The 15158-nt window shown below is 36.8% G+C and overlaps 1 protein-coding gene across 2 annotated transcripts in view; it reads left to right on the forward strand.

The window, feature by feature from the left end:
• ZDHHC21 (zinc finger DHHC-type containing 21) overlaps positions 945-15158 on the forward strand; it is a 76974-nt gene continuing 62760 nt past the window's right edge. The window contains exons 1-3 of one of the 2 annotated variants that reach the window (XM_021063619.1): positions 945-1093; positions 8210-8339; positions 14499-14697. In XM_021063619.1, the coding sequence (XP_020919278.1) occupies positions 14544-14697 (154 nt within the window). In that variant the 5' untranslated portion in view covers positions 945-1093; positions 8210-8339; positions 14499-14543. Of the gene's footprint in view, positions 1094-1139; positions 1325-8209; positions 8340-14498; positions 14698-15158 lie in introns of those variants that run through there. The other variant, XM_021063627.1, reaches the window with a different exon arrangement.

Raw genomic sequence — 15158 nt, forward strand, 5'->3', positions numbered from 1 at the left:
TTCTCCCATCCACATATCATTCCTCCTATGGCATGCAGGCACAAAGATCTAGCTCCATAGTACTGTAAACATTTTAACCTCAAAGTACGCTGAGGTGAGGGGGAAGAGGGAAGGTTTTAATATATCTCTGGTGTTTGACGAAAATACAAATTTAGATTGGGAGGTGGATTTTTTGCCTATTTTTCCTGGGTTTCAGGGACCGGAAAGCCAGTAAGTTTTGGGTATCATCTGAAACACTAAGTAAAGCTCCTTTCGGTATGGATTTTGGTTGCCAACAGGACGAGGAAAAATCTTGGATGTCCTGGGCAACTTTGGCTCTTGTCACATGGGGGGTCTGAATGGGGCAAGACCGTTCACTAGTGTCCAGTGCTTTTCAGTCTTTAAGGGGCACGTGTCAATCCCTTGGAGATCTTTTTAAATGTCAGATACTGATTCAGTAGGTCTGAGATGGTGCATTTCTAACAAATTCCCCGGGGATGCTCATGCTGGAGACCCCAATTTGAAGAAGGTACCATGGGACATTCAGACCCTGCAGGGGTAGAGAGGCCGGTGGGATTTGTCCCGCCCGAACGAAGGGGAATAAACGCAATCCTTAAAGGCAGGCCGCTCTCCAGTCATCCCTGAGAGGGAGGACAATAGTGGGCATGGAGGAGGAGGGCCTGGGCAGAGCTGGGAAGGTGGCGGTAGGAGAGCGCGGAGGCGCCGAGGCGCGTCAGGTGCCAGCGGTCGGATGATGGCGGTCCGATGGCGCAGGCGGCCTAGGGGTCCGGATGCGTCTCCACTCGCTCGCGGCGCGATTTCTGGTCTTACGGCCCTCGGCGGCTCCCATCGCGGCTCAGGGGTGCGGAGCGGGGACGGCGGCTGCGGCTGCCGGTCAATCTGCCGCGCGTGCGGGCGGACACCTACAGCGCCAGCCCTGGCGCTCCGGCTCCCGGAAGCGGAAGGGGACCGCGGACCGGCCTGGGCGGCGGCGGCGGCGGCGGCGGCGGCGGCGGCAGGACTAGAGGAGGTGGAGGTGTGGGAGGAGGCGGAGGGGGAAGAGCCGCCGGCGGCCGCAAGAGCAGCGGCGGCGAGAGGTGAACCCCCTGCGCAGGTGAGTGTGTGCAGGCGCAGGAACGACTCGGCTGCCCCCAGCCGCCAGCCCCTGCCCTGCGCCTTGTCCTCTCTGTCCCCACGTGTTTTCGCCTGCGCTCAGAACCCCGGGTCTTCTCGGTGCCCAGCCGGCCCAGGCCTGGCCCTTCTCCCAGCATCTTCAGCCGCCCGCCACTTGCCCCTCCCATAACTCGTGGTGGGTGGGTTCCTGCTCTAGTGGAGGTGATTTGGGGTAGGTTTTGTTTGTGTGTGTGTGTTTAAATTTTAAAAATCTGTGCCCTGAGCTTCTCGCATGTGAACCACAGTTTACTACCCTGTACCCCTGCCCGACACCTGTGTAGGGATCTGGGATTTATCTTTGCCATGGCAGCCTTTCATTCATTTCCAAATCGAAGGGGTGAGGTTGCAGAGAACTAGCAGGAGGAGAAATAGTTTGCTCCTTTACTGACTTTCTGCCTCTCTTCCCCAGATCCAAGAGTGGTTTTGAGAAAATGGCTTATGGCTGGTAGCAGTTTGCACTTGTTACTGTTCACTGTAATAGGCCCCTGGATTTTAACTGGAAAGTCCATTTAAAGTTGTGGTCTTCCTCAAGCTGTATTTGGGTCACAGTTTAAGATCCCTTGTGCGTCAGTGGAGGATGTCTATCTTTAGGGCTAAGAGAATTGCATTGGTTATTATTTGAAAATATTGCAGTATAGCAGTCTGTAAAGTACAGGAGGAAAAAAAAAATCAAGGTCATTGTGGGCGGTCATAAATCGCAGTGTAAAGTTAAAGGCTAAACTAAAGACCTCTAAGGATAAATAAGCGCACAGGTTAAAAAGATTTGTCAAATGGATCCAAGGCCAAGGGTGGTAATATTTGTACTTTTAAAATTCACTACCTTCCTCGTGGTTAATAATAATTATAGTTATAAATATAATTATAACGTGATGATTGCTTAGTATGTGCTCTTCCTGGACTAAAAGGTTTTTGGTGTTATATCTTGTTAAATCCTTCCAACTCTTTAGATTTTATTTATTTTAAAGTTTAAATCCAAAGAAGTGATTTAGGTGTGCTATGTCTTAATGGCAGACAGATTTTTGAAGAATAGATAAGGTGAGAAATCAATTGAAAAGAAAGAACCAAATTAGTTGGTGTTGTGGAAAGAAAAACTAAATTCTAGTCCCATTGGTGTCACAATCTAGCTGTGAGTTCATGAGTAGCATTTTTCAACCAGGAAGTCAGGTTAAATAAATTCTTTAAGGCTTATTTTAACTTTCCCATGTTTACTTGGCATATGTTAAATTTGTAAATAATATAAGACCATTAACGTGTTAAAGGTACATATAAAGCCTTTACCTGAAGTACTAGTTGAGTTTTATAAAAATGTAACTTTAAAATGTGTAACTCCATACTTTTAGAATAGTATTTGGTGCAGTACTCTTCCAGAATGCCTCATTTTGAAGGTAAAGCAATAGGATTATATTATATACCTTCAAACCGTTGTGATTTTTGTTAAACTTAACATACATTTGAAGCCATAGTTGGAATAAATGAACTGGAGCAAATTTTAAATAAAATGATAACTATGACACACTGCCTGTCTCTGGGGTGTTTTACTTAATAAAAGAAATTTAAGCATTTAAAAATGTAGATATGTAACTATCAGTTTAACAGGTAGGTTCTAAAGAGGAAGCAATTGTTGAATCATACATTTTTTCAGTTCTTATTTATTCACTGCTTGATTAGGGAGTGATTTAGAACATGTGAAAAAGAACATGGATAAAACAATGTCAAATTTTAGTGAAGAAATGAATTGAGGAGTCTAGTAATGTCTCCATGGAGCTTTTATTCCTGGAATAACAATTGAGTGCAAGTCAAATTCTTTTTTAGTGGATTAGGCTACATGGTGGCCATATCAATACTTGTGGGGGTAACAGGGAAGGCAGAGGGGAAAGCTATTTTTACTACCGGGAGGTTGTTCCCTAAGCTCAGTTTTACTTTTAGTTTAAGGCATGAATACATTCTATATTACTTTAGTAAAACATTAGAGCTCAGTTTCAACTTTTCAAATGCACTAAATATAAATGGCATTTTAGCATCTGGTAGAATAATCAATGCATTAATACACATATTAAAGTTGAAAATGTTTGAACTGTTTTGATTTGAATCAGTAATAAATATAGGTGAAAGTAAAGAAAAAAATGGAAAAACACCAGTCTTTCTTGTTAGAATAGTAATTTTTTTTGTTAAGAATCTTTGGTAAATTGAGTTAGCCTGGTTTAAAAAGCATAGACATGGCATTCCCGCTGTGGTGCAGTGGTCTAAGAACGTGACTGCAGTGCCTCCAATTGCTGTGGAGGCGTGGGTTCGATCCCCAGCCTGGTGTGCTGGGTTAAAGGATCCATGGGTTAAATAATTCAACATTGCTACCGCTGCAACTTAGATTCAGTCCCTGGCCCAGGAACTTCCATATGCTGCAGGTGTGGCCACTTAAAAAAAAAAAAAAGAAGCATAAATATGAAGTAGCACTGCTTTCACTGATAGCTACCTTACCAAAAATATCTTAATGTAATGGTAGTTTATTTACTTTTTTTTTCCCTCTTGTGATGTCTTTTGGGAAAAAATGTGATGTTTTCAAATTTTGTCTTCTGCATTTCAGGCTTCCTTTTCTCCTGTGCTTTTCCTCTCTAGCAGATTAACTTTATTCGTTTTAAGAGGCCAAGTAGATATCTGCTCTACCTGTTGCTGATTCTACACCAAAGGGCAGGTTAGGTGAAAATTAGGCTTTTAACACTCACTGATTCATTTAATTTTATCTTAACATGTTCCAGTGTGATATCAGCCAGGCTTCTGTGGTTATGAAATGAGTAACTTTTTTACCTGCTGTAGGATTTTCAGCTTTAGCAAGCAAGGAGAGATTTTCTTTTCTTGTCTTTTAGTTATTATTGTTTTTAAATCATGTCTGCCTTGGTCAAGCCTGGTGTGAAGAACAGTATTCAATCTGTTCTTTGTGCAGTGGGTACTAGAGGTAAGTACTTGGCTTCGCTTCCTTCATGGAGGAACATGCCTGATGGACACCCAGGAAATGCCAGAACCGCATTCCTGGCTGCTGCTGTAGGTAAAGGTTTTTATTTGGGCTGATTTTGGACAAAAGTTGCTTGCGCTGTCTGTCTCTACTCTACATTTAACTCTAGTTCTTCTCTTGGCTGTCTTGTCCCTTTTCTTCACACTCATCTCATAACTTCCTAAATGAAAAGTCCCACATAGACATTTTGTACTGACTGAAACAATATGTGGCAGTCTTCAATTCAGATCATCCTACACCTTCCACGTTATTTTTGCTTTTTGTTAAGAGGTTCTGATGAAGCGTGTGACTATGGTACAATACTTGTAATAAAGGTATTAATTTCCATTTATTTTTTCACTCATGAGGTGGGTACACAGAAGAGCCATAGCTAATGTTCAGTTCTTCCCAGAATATAGTGATTTAAAGACTTAGTCTAGGAAGTAGATTCTTGAAACCATTGACAGTGCAAGATTGCTATGCCTTGACCCTTTGCCCACCTACATTTTGACAGGGTTTTCCTTGAGAACTCAGCAGTTAAGTCAGAATTCCCTACTTTAACAATACATTCTTCCTTAGCTTCTGAAATCAGGTCTGATTTTCTTCTAAGCTTCCTTTCTTCACTCACCAGGCCGTCTGCTTTTACCTGAAAGAGATTTAGATTACAGGTTTTAGCTCAATCACTCTATTTTAAATTGCTGTTTTAGGTTTTCTGCTTGAAGAGAACTCATGCCAGCATGTGGAAACACAGCCACATGCGTAAAGAATTATGCTAGTGAAAAGGCTGTATGCTGAGGTCTCTCATCTCTGACAGGTAGTTCTCAGACTTCAAGTTTAATGGAAAGCAAATGACTGGGTATAGTTAAATTGTATCATAGCTTTAAGGTGGGCAACCCAGAAATGTTGTTTCATTCTGGAGTTTGTAAGAGTAGATGTAAAGCTTATCTTTCGGTACCCTGCCCCCACTCCCCTTTAAAGTTGTGGCTTGAGGGTTAAGGGTCTGGGGTTGTCACTGCTATGGCTCTGGTTACAGCTTTGGTGCAGGTTGGCCCAGGAATTTCCACATGGTGCAGCAGTGGCCACATAAATAAGTAAAGGTAACCATTTTTGAAGGTGTTTATCATTTGCCAGGAAATTTCTCTTTTTAAGTATGACAACCACCTTGTGTGTCGGTATTTTTATCACCATTTTAGAGATGGTGAAACTGAAGCTTGAAAAGAAGCTGAAGCTTGAAGAGCTAACAAGTGGCTGTGTCATAATTTGAGTGTGGCTCTTTTAAATATCTGTACAAGATTAATTTCCTACTCTTTTGAAATACACTGAATACTTAGGTGATATTTCAAAAATTGAATTACCTCATTGGCTAATTATTAAGACAGCTATGGTCTGATATTTTAGGTAGAATTATGTGGCCACTTTTCAGAGTTGATAAAATCACAAGTAAATGACTATATTAATATGTTTAAAAATATATGGTTGTAAATTTTTGTAATCTGCAATTATAAGGTTTAAAATTTCTATATTTCTATAATAACCACTTTCTTTTGACCCCGTGTGGGGAATTTTTCTTCCCCTATAAATTGCTGATTACATTCTTTCAGACATGTCAATGTTAAAAATACTTAACAGCATTTTATAGTTACAGACCATGGAGATACTTGTTACCACAAAGATAACACAGACTAGAATTGCTTTTATACCACATGGGTGAGATTTGATTCTGCAGCAATGATGATGTTGAACTAGAGGAAATGTTCATCACATTTTGGATGCTATGGCTGTGATGTAGCTCTAGTATCTGTAAATGGCAAGTAGGATTATTTTTCCCCTTGTTTTTAAAAGTGACTAAGGTTTGACTCATGGGTGATTGATTTGTGTTATTACCTAACGCTACTGACAGAAAGTACTGTTTTGCTGCAACCCTTAAGAAGCCACCGTAGAGTCATTGCCTTAGCAACATTACTGACTTTGGCCATGTTCCAGAACTCTTCTTGGTACCACTCTTGATTCTGCTTGAGATATCTTCTAGAAGAAGATTCATTCATCCATTCACCACTAGAGTAGCAGTTCCTTTACTATGACATTCTGTATTTTGTCTCTAAGAAGTGAACCTGCAGCCAAGTTAAATTAGCTTAGAAAGACCACTTTAAATTAGCTTAGAAAGTTAGAGTAGAAATAAGTTAAAGTTTCACAATTTAATAATCATGGGCCATGAAAAAAGTGACCCTGGGAGAACATATAGCTTTAAAAAAATCTATAAGGGGAATGGAAGTGTCATGATAATGATTTTGATGTGTTTTTCATGTCCTCAGTGTGTAGCAGGTTCCTGTTGCTACCTAGGGTAAGCAGTATGCTTAGCAAACTCACAACCTGTCCTTCATTTCCTTTCTTGGATAATGGTACCACCCTTCATCTAGACCCTAAGCCCAAACTTGGGAATCATCCTAGAATCTGCCCTTTGCTTCCAATTGATCACCACATCCTATCAATTTGATTCATTATGTTCTTATTCCGCCTTTTACTTGCATACCTCCTCTTTTAAGTGTTCCTTCCTCACCCCAACCCCTCTTCCTTTCGCAGTTTGCTTTTGAGGTACTTACCATGTGCTCTCATTTCTCACTCAGGTGACCAGTAAGCCCTAGCTTATTTTATGTAGTCAGTCCAAGAGTTTTATGTATCCACCCAAGTCCATTCTTCAGACTGTTCTTTCCAAAATGCACATTTCATCCTGGCATTCTTCTGCCTATAATCCTTTGTTGCTTTCCAAACCACTCTCTTCAGGGTGAAGTCCAAACTCATTGGCATGGTTTAACTGTTATTTTTACTCTTAGATCATTCTCCCCTTATAAGTCACAAAATCATTCTGGTAGGCTGTGACCAGCATTATGTATTTTTATTAAGGTGGAAAAGAGTAAAATAATATCAGACTACATCACATATAGTCAGGGTAAATACCACTTCATTAAACTTTTTCAGTTATATAGGTGAACCATATACTCACATATCTCATATATTGATGTGTATTTATGTCCAAATGTTATAAACTATATTTCTTAAAGATGATTGTGGTAAAAAAAGATGTGTTTTACCCCTTTTTTCTATATGCAGTGGCTCTAGTCATTTCATAAAGATTTTCTCCACCTGCGTGTACATCTTTGCTAACTCTTCTCTCTTGTTGAGAAGCGCCTCTGTTCTTATCTAGCTAACTCACAGTCTTCATTTTCTCCAGAAATCTTTTCCTGTTGGTAACTTACCATAAGAAATACATTTTATCCTGCAACCTAGTACACACAAATATTCACGACTGCAAAAATTCCATGAACTAGTCAGTATCCTTTCTCTTTGAGATGCATTCTTGTCCCTGTGCTCTCTCCCTTACCTTGTCTTATGTGTATTTGATCTTGTCTGTTTATTAGTTTCTCTCTCTTGAAGATAGGGCTGGTCCCTTTTTTATCTATACACAGTGCCAAAGCACAGTATATAGTCAACAGATTTTGATTGAATTTGTGAAATATTGAATCAGTATATGTTTTCTAGAACTCTTTACAGTATTATAGTTTAAGCCTGAATTATAGAAACTATCTTTTATGTTTGAGTTTTTTTAGTGGTTTAACTTTTAGGAGGAGAACTTTTTTCCTTAAAACAATTAAACCAAAATGTGCTTTTCTTTTAAACTCTTTCTTTTATGTTTATCAATTGTGATTAGATATTCCTCGCCTAACATCTTGACAGCTATTACATTGCATATTGTCACATCAGTGACCTCAGAATCCATTGTCATTTTGTGATGTGTGGTCAGGAAGTTTGATGAAGCCCAGATGTTGGGCACATAATGATAATTTGATTTTATAGGAACTGGGTGGTTTCAAAAGAGAGAACCTTCATGTATAATGGTAATCAAATAAAGATTTTTGGGGGCTGGATTGCATATGAAAGCATGGAATTAAGTGCAGTTGAGTCATCCTATTTCTAAATTTAAACTATTATAATTGACGTTTTTACTGTTAGAATATTTAGCTGCTTTCAATTTTTATCTTTGTTGTGAGATCATTATTTGTTAAACCTTTATAGATTTCTCATGGCGAATTGTTGCTGAGGAGAGATCCATTTGTTGTGATGTAATAAAAGAATGAATCAAAATAAAACCTCTAAATGCAAGTAACCAGAAAAATTACAACACATCTCAGTGAATTTGCAAGTGGTAAGTGCATTTAATTTTAATGGTAATGTTTCTGACTTATGTGGCATCATGCCCTTAAGGTGTTATGTTTAGATGAATTTAATTATTTTTTACTAGCAAGAAAATTACAGTTACTTTATGTTTATGTAAATTTTTTGTATTAAATTTTAGCTACACATTTTCTTAAATAAGACTTTTTATATACATAAAAATAATCTGTAAATAATATCAGTTTCAGAAACATCTTTCTGAACTGTAAATCTTTCTGATCTTACAGATAATGCTTCTGTGTTGCACTTTTAAAGATTTTAATTTTAAAAGCATTTCATATAAAGATAATACATAGTGATAAAGAGAGGCTAACATTAAAAATTTTGTTTGTAAGGTGGTAATTTCAGATCATACCACAATGGGTATCTTTATTTTTCATTTTGGTTGAGAAGAATTTAGATATTTATTAATAAAATTAGATGAATACATAAATATACGTGTATATAAAATATGACAGCATTCATTCTTACCACTCTTCTTCAGCTCAATGATAGCTGCTATTAACAGTTTGGTAGATGTATATTTTTTGCACACATACAGAAATTACTTTTTTCTAATAAAAATCATTACTTTTTTCTCTATAACTTAGTTTCCCCTTCAACACTTAATTACAAAAAAAACCAGAAGAATTGAAAGAATTGTATAGTGTGACATCTAAATACCCATCACCTAGATTTACAACTCAGATTTTACTGAACCATAACACATACTCATCCAGGTCTCTGTCCACCTATTAATCTCTCTCTTTTTATTTTTTTTTGGTGGGGGGGATATCCATTTCAAAGTAAATTACAGACATCAGTACCGCTTCTCCCCTCTGTCTCCAGTACTTCAGCATATATATCATTAACTAGACTTCAAGATTGGTTGTCAGGGTTTTTTTTTTAAAGCTAAATTTACATACCACAAAATGCACCAGTCTTAAGTGTGCATTTGCTAAGCTTCAAGAACTTTAGGACCAGTGTATCAAACGCGTATCAGGATAGAAATGTCAGCACCCCAGAAAGTTCCATTATGTCTTTTCCTCGTCTGTCTTTATCCTTCTTTTCCTCCAGGAAACTATGTGAAGATACTTCCTCCCATTATAGATTTTTCCTCTATGACTTGCTTCTTTTCGTTCAACATAGCATGAGGGTAACCACATGCAAATGGAGATCTACTTTCCTTCTTTTCTTCATTTTTTTTTCTTTAAAAATTGCAGTAGCTTGGAAAGTCTAAACTGTGGATATATTACAATTTACAGTACATGAGCCTTTTCCTGATCTTATGTGGGCATATACGTGGTGCCATGTTTTTTGTGATTGATTGCAAAAAGTACCGTATGGAATGTCCTTGTGTGTATATGTATTTGTACCCTCAACTGAAATACTTTTGCAGATATTATTAGAAATAAAACTGCTGAGTCAAAGAGTTTGACATTTGAGACTGCCCAATTGCCTTCCAAGATGATTGTATCAGTTTACATGCAGATCAGTAATGGATGAGAAGAGTCCTTTTCTCTGTGCCTTCTCAACATCGAGTGTCACCTATCTTTCTAAAATGATGTCAGTACAAAGAATAAAAAGTGTACTTGTGATTTCACATTTTCCTAGTCAGTAATGATCAGATTTTTTTTTTTCTTTTGTGAATTGACTCTGTGTGTATTTACTTTGCATGCCACTTGCTAGTCCTTTGCTGCAGTCTCCCCCACCCCCAGTCCTTTCTTTGTCTTTTAATTTTGTTTCTGAAGTGTTTTGAGTTTCAGAAATTTTAATTCATACGTGGTCAGACGGGGCTTATGAGTCCTGCTTGTGAAAGTCTTCCTCATTCTAAAATTATAAAACCACTTGCTATTTTCCTCTACTACTTTTGCTTTTTATTTAGAATTTAGAACAGAAAGAGAAATCACTGGGAGAAGAGAAAGAGAAATCAAGGTGCCAGGAAAAATTTCATGTGGAGAGTGAGACTCAAATTGACCTTGAAGTATGAGTTAAATTTAAAAAGAGTTGGCAAAATGGTAGAGGCATTTCAGACAGAAGGAATGGGAAAGGGAATATATTTTTCATATTCATGGAATATTAATAAGATCACTGGCTAATGTGGCAAGTCACATAAAACTGTAAGTTTAGAGATAATTCATTTGGCTAGATTTCTTGTAAATTATCTCAGCTAGCTTTTATCATTTTCTAAAATCTGCATTCTGATGTTACAGTTCTCCGTCATATAATAGTTTTCTGTCACTTTCTTTTCTTCCTGAGGAAAATATGTGGTGAAATTTAGTTGCCTGAAAAGACAAAAAAGGAAAGGTGGTTTCCTACCAGAGTAGTTTTGAACACTGTAAATATTTACAGCCTAGTTTATTAAAGTTGAGTTATAATTTATTAAAAAAAGTTGTGCTATAGTAATTTACATCATTAATGAAGTTAGTCACCACACTCAAGTATAGTTGCCAGATAGCAATCTTAAAAAATGTTGAAGTACCAGTGTGTCCACTAGTTACATCAAAGTTTGAGTTATGAGCTCACCATTTAATATACAAATTAATATGTTGGATTCTCTAGCTGATGAAAGTATTTACAAATGCCACCCTTAAGACCAGGTAGCAGCATTGTGTTCAGTTTGTTGCTCAGGATGTGTAATAGTTTCTGTTCGGCCATGAGCCGCACCTGGTAGATATTAACCAAGTAGAGCGATCCTGCAGCCCTACCAGTTACACGTTTCTGGTTGTAATCTGATTTGGAGCTCTTGGAAGACTACTGTTTTCTTCTCTACAATCCAGTTGTAAGGATTATATGGCACTAATTTTCACTAATCAGGTATTTAAAAACATTCAACATCTTATCTGTTCATTGTTTTATTTTTCTATCCTTTGCTCACTTTTCCTTGGGGATGCTTGTCCTTTTGTTGTCTGTGTTTACATCCAGGAAAAACAGACACATTTTTAACTATACTTTTCATTAATAGTTTCTATTGTGAGGAATCTCTTGCAGTGATAACAATTGGTTGTTCTCTGGTAGAGGAGAATAAAAACAGAGTTTAAAAAACAAATGAGTGTTTGATAATTTTGTTCCTTGTTTTGCTGGTTTATGTGCTTTTCTGTTTCTAATACTAATAGATTTAGAAGTGATGAAATTATTTTGTATAATTATTGGAATTCATCGTCTGTGTTTTTTGTCTTGAATGGGACTGAAACATTAAAAGAAAGAAGGTACATGGAGTTAATGATATTGAACATGTTGAGAGACAGAGCCTTCTGTCATTTCTTTTAGCACTTGATGGCTGGCAAGACTAAAAATAAACATTCTTTTTAATGTTTCTCTTTTTAGCTATGTTGAGAGTATCATTTGTATTTGAGCTTATTTGGTTTTTAAAATAATGATGCTTAGCAAATTAAATAGCGTCTTTCATCCTGTCTCTTTCCTCATTTTAATGTTCTTGATATATCTTTTAATTTTTTAATTAAAAGGTAATGAAGTTCAACTTTTACTTTTTAAAGGGCCTAGACTTTATTCCTATTTTAAAATTCATGCCTAAGTACTAATTTAGGCCACATCTGATTTACAGTTAGGTGGTGTTGTGTTTGAGTACTTGTCTTTTTGCCTGCTGTCCCACTATTTCCAGGTTCTAGGGATAATAGGATAGGAGTATTCTTTTATTTATTTATTTTATTTTCCCACTGTACAGCAAGGGGATCAAGTTATCCTTACAAATATACATTACAATTACATTTTTTTCCCCCACCCTTTGTTCTGTTGCAACTTGAGTATCTAGACAAAGTTCTCAATGCTACTCAGCAGGAAGGAGTATTCTTTTAAAATTAAGTAATACTTAATCTTTTTTACTCGGTCCTAGTAGCTTTGTAGCTTTACAGAACATTGGCAAGGCCTCTAAAGGATACTACCCTGAGGCTCTTCAACTGATGATAAATTATTCCTGAATGGAGTAGTCTGTGATATAAGCTGGGAATCTGGAAGTCATCTCCAAAAACTTACTGGCGTTATTCTATTTCTTCAATTGATCTCCAAAACTAATTTTGGCTTTTGTCTTCTCATAGCCTAAATTACCTTTAATTTTATCCTCTACACCAGAACTTTGATAATTTGTTTAAAGTATGAACCTCGTTATGTTAAACCCCCTGCTTTAATAGCTTTTCAGTGCCTAAGAATGAAGTCTTAGCATCTGGCATGGCACCTTTATGTCCTTTATGATTTAACCCCTTATTTCTTACTGCTCACTCTCCACTGAAACTTTCATGCTTTATCATGACAGTTTGTAATACATCCTACAATTTTTACTCTTGCGTACCTTCTCTTCTGTCTGTTTGCAGTGTCGCTGTTACTTTCCTTTGCTTGGGTAACTTTTATTCATATTTTAAGACAACTCAGTTCATTCTCTCTTTTTTTTTTTTTGGAGGATTTTATTTTATTTTTTTTCCATTTTTTTATTACTCAAATGAATTTATCACATCTGTAGTTGTATAATTATCATAACAGTCTGATTTCACAGGATTTCCATCCCACTCTCTTACAGAGAGTCTTACACTGATTTAATTAGTCCCTATCCTTCTGTGCCTATATTAAGATCTTGTCCACATCTCTGGAATGTATTATATCATACTAAATCCATTTAATGATTATTTTCCCCATTAGACTTTTCGTTCCTATAAGCAAAGACCTTGTCTTATTCATCGTTGTATCTTCGGTGTCTAGCAAGTGATTGATACGTAGTGGAGGCTCAGTGAATATTTGTTAAACCGAGTTCAACTCATTGCTGTAACACTGAAATCTTAGTGAAGCTCCTGGATTAGTGTTTCCTGGATACAAATCAGCTGTATCAAAGACACCTGGGGAGCATTTTAGATCATCTTATTGGTCTTTGAGTATTGCTCAGTAAAGAACTATGATTCAATAGATCCAGAATGTGGCCTGGGAATAAGTATTTTTAAAAAGCTCCTTAATTGACAGTTTGCTTACAGGCAAACATTGTCCTAGTTTATATTGTATTATTCCATTGTGTTTTATGTAAAAAAAAAAAAAAGTTGCCCCCTAGACCTTACATAGTAGTTATTTAAGCTTTATAAGTTGTATATACTAAAGTAAGGATATATTTTAAGTCACTTTTTTCATACTGTAAGTAGAAGTATCTTAACTAAGCATTGCGTTGGGAGGCTTATTAACTTTTTTTTTTTTAACACTAAAGTGAAAAAAGTCCCATTTAAGCAAGAGTCTTCTTGATGGTAATATTAGTTGGGCTTTATTCCATAAATTTAATATTTTTGGCAATTTTTAATTACTTCTCGCTTTTATTATACTTTTTCAAATTTTAAGCATTTTATTATGTTTAAAATCAGACTTAAGTTGAACAGATCTTAGTTTTTGCATGTGTATATATCCATAAAGCACCACGAAAGACAACATATAGGACACTTCTAGCTCCTTAAAGTTTCCCCCATGTCCCTTTCCAGTGAATAAACACCCCTCCTACCACAAGATGACCATTATTTTGATGAGTATAACCATCAGTTAGTCTCATGTACCAATTTTTTTAGCAGTTTTTGTTTGTTTGTTTGCTTGCTTTTTTAGGGCCACACCTGTGGCATATGGAAGTTCCCAGTCTAGGGGCAAATCGGAGCTACCTTTGCCACAACCACAGCGACATGGGAGCTGAGCTTGCAACCTATACCACAGTTTACGGCAAGGCCAAATCCTTAACCACTGAGCGGGGCCAGGGATCAAACGTGCATCCTCATGGATACTAGTCAGGTTTGCTAACTCCTGAGCCACAACAGGAACTCCCTTTTTTAGTAGTTTCAATCATGTCTTTTGGTGGATATGTGCACTTATTTCTCTTGAGTGTCAACATGGAATTGCTAAGCTAAGGACAGACTTGTATTTAACTTGGAAGGTACTGCCAATTTATACACTATGATTGCAATTCATAGTGAAAATTGAAATTAAATTAATTGAAGCTTATGGTGAAATTTAAATATCCTGAAACGTCCCTTTGCTTTCCAAAGTGTTTTTGTCAGAAGTATATATACGTACAAAGAAAACTCAGTAAGGGCCATTTTATAGTTGCCAATGAGGTAGTTTTGTGTTGGCCAAACAATTTTTTCTCTATAAGTAATTTTCTTCTTTCTCCTTTCCTTAGGTTCATCTTTCCTTGTGGGTTGGCAGGCAGTCGTAGGACTGCAAAATGGGTCTCCGGATTCACTTTGTTGTTGACCCACATGGTTGGTGCTGCATGGGTTTGATTGTCTTTGTGTGGTTATACAATTTTTTTTTAATTCCCAAAATTGTCCTCTTTCCTCACTATGAAGAAGGACATATTCCAGGCATACTGATAATAAGTAAGTTTCTAGATCTTTATTTCTTTACATAATTAAAGATTTTTCTCATTCGAATGTTTTTTGGAGTATTATACCACTATGATAACCTTCCTTTTAGTATTATTCAGTGCTATTAGTTTGAAATTATTTACTGAATTATGGGCATTTTTTAAAAAAGAATGTTCTTTATATATTTTGCAGGGATAGATAAATGTGAAATCTAACTCTACCAAATATATAAAGACCATTTTGTTTAAAAAAAACAAAAAGACTGGCACACTTGTGCTATTTTTGTATGTATGCATGTATTTTAATGTTTCTGTTAAATACTTCTCATATGGAAGGAGTCTTTAGAATGATTATGGTATACATTTTTGAGAAAGAATTTCATGATACAAAAATTATTAGGATTTTGATTATAATACTTTGAATTTCTGGATAATTATTTTCTGCTGTAGCTTACTGGTCATGGCTTGTTTATG

The sequence above is a fragment of the Sus scrofa genome, chromosome 1, assembly GCF_000003025.6.
Source record: "Sus scrofa isolate TJ Tabasco breed Duroc chromosome 1, Sscrofa11.1, whole genome shotgun sequence".
Taxonomy (NCBI): domain Eukaryota; kingdom Metazoa; phylum Chordata; class Mammalia; order Artiodactyla; family Suidae; genus Sus; species Sus scrofa.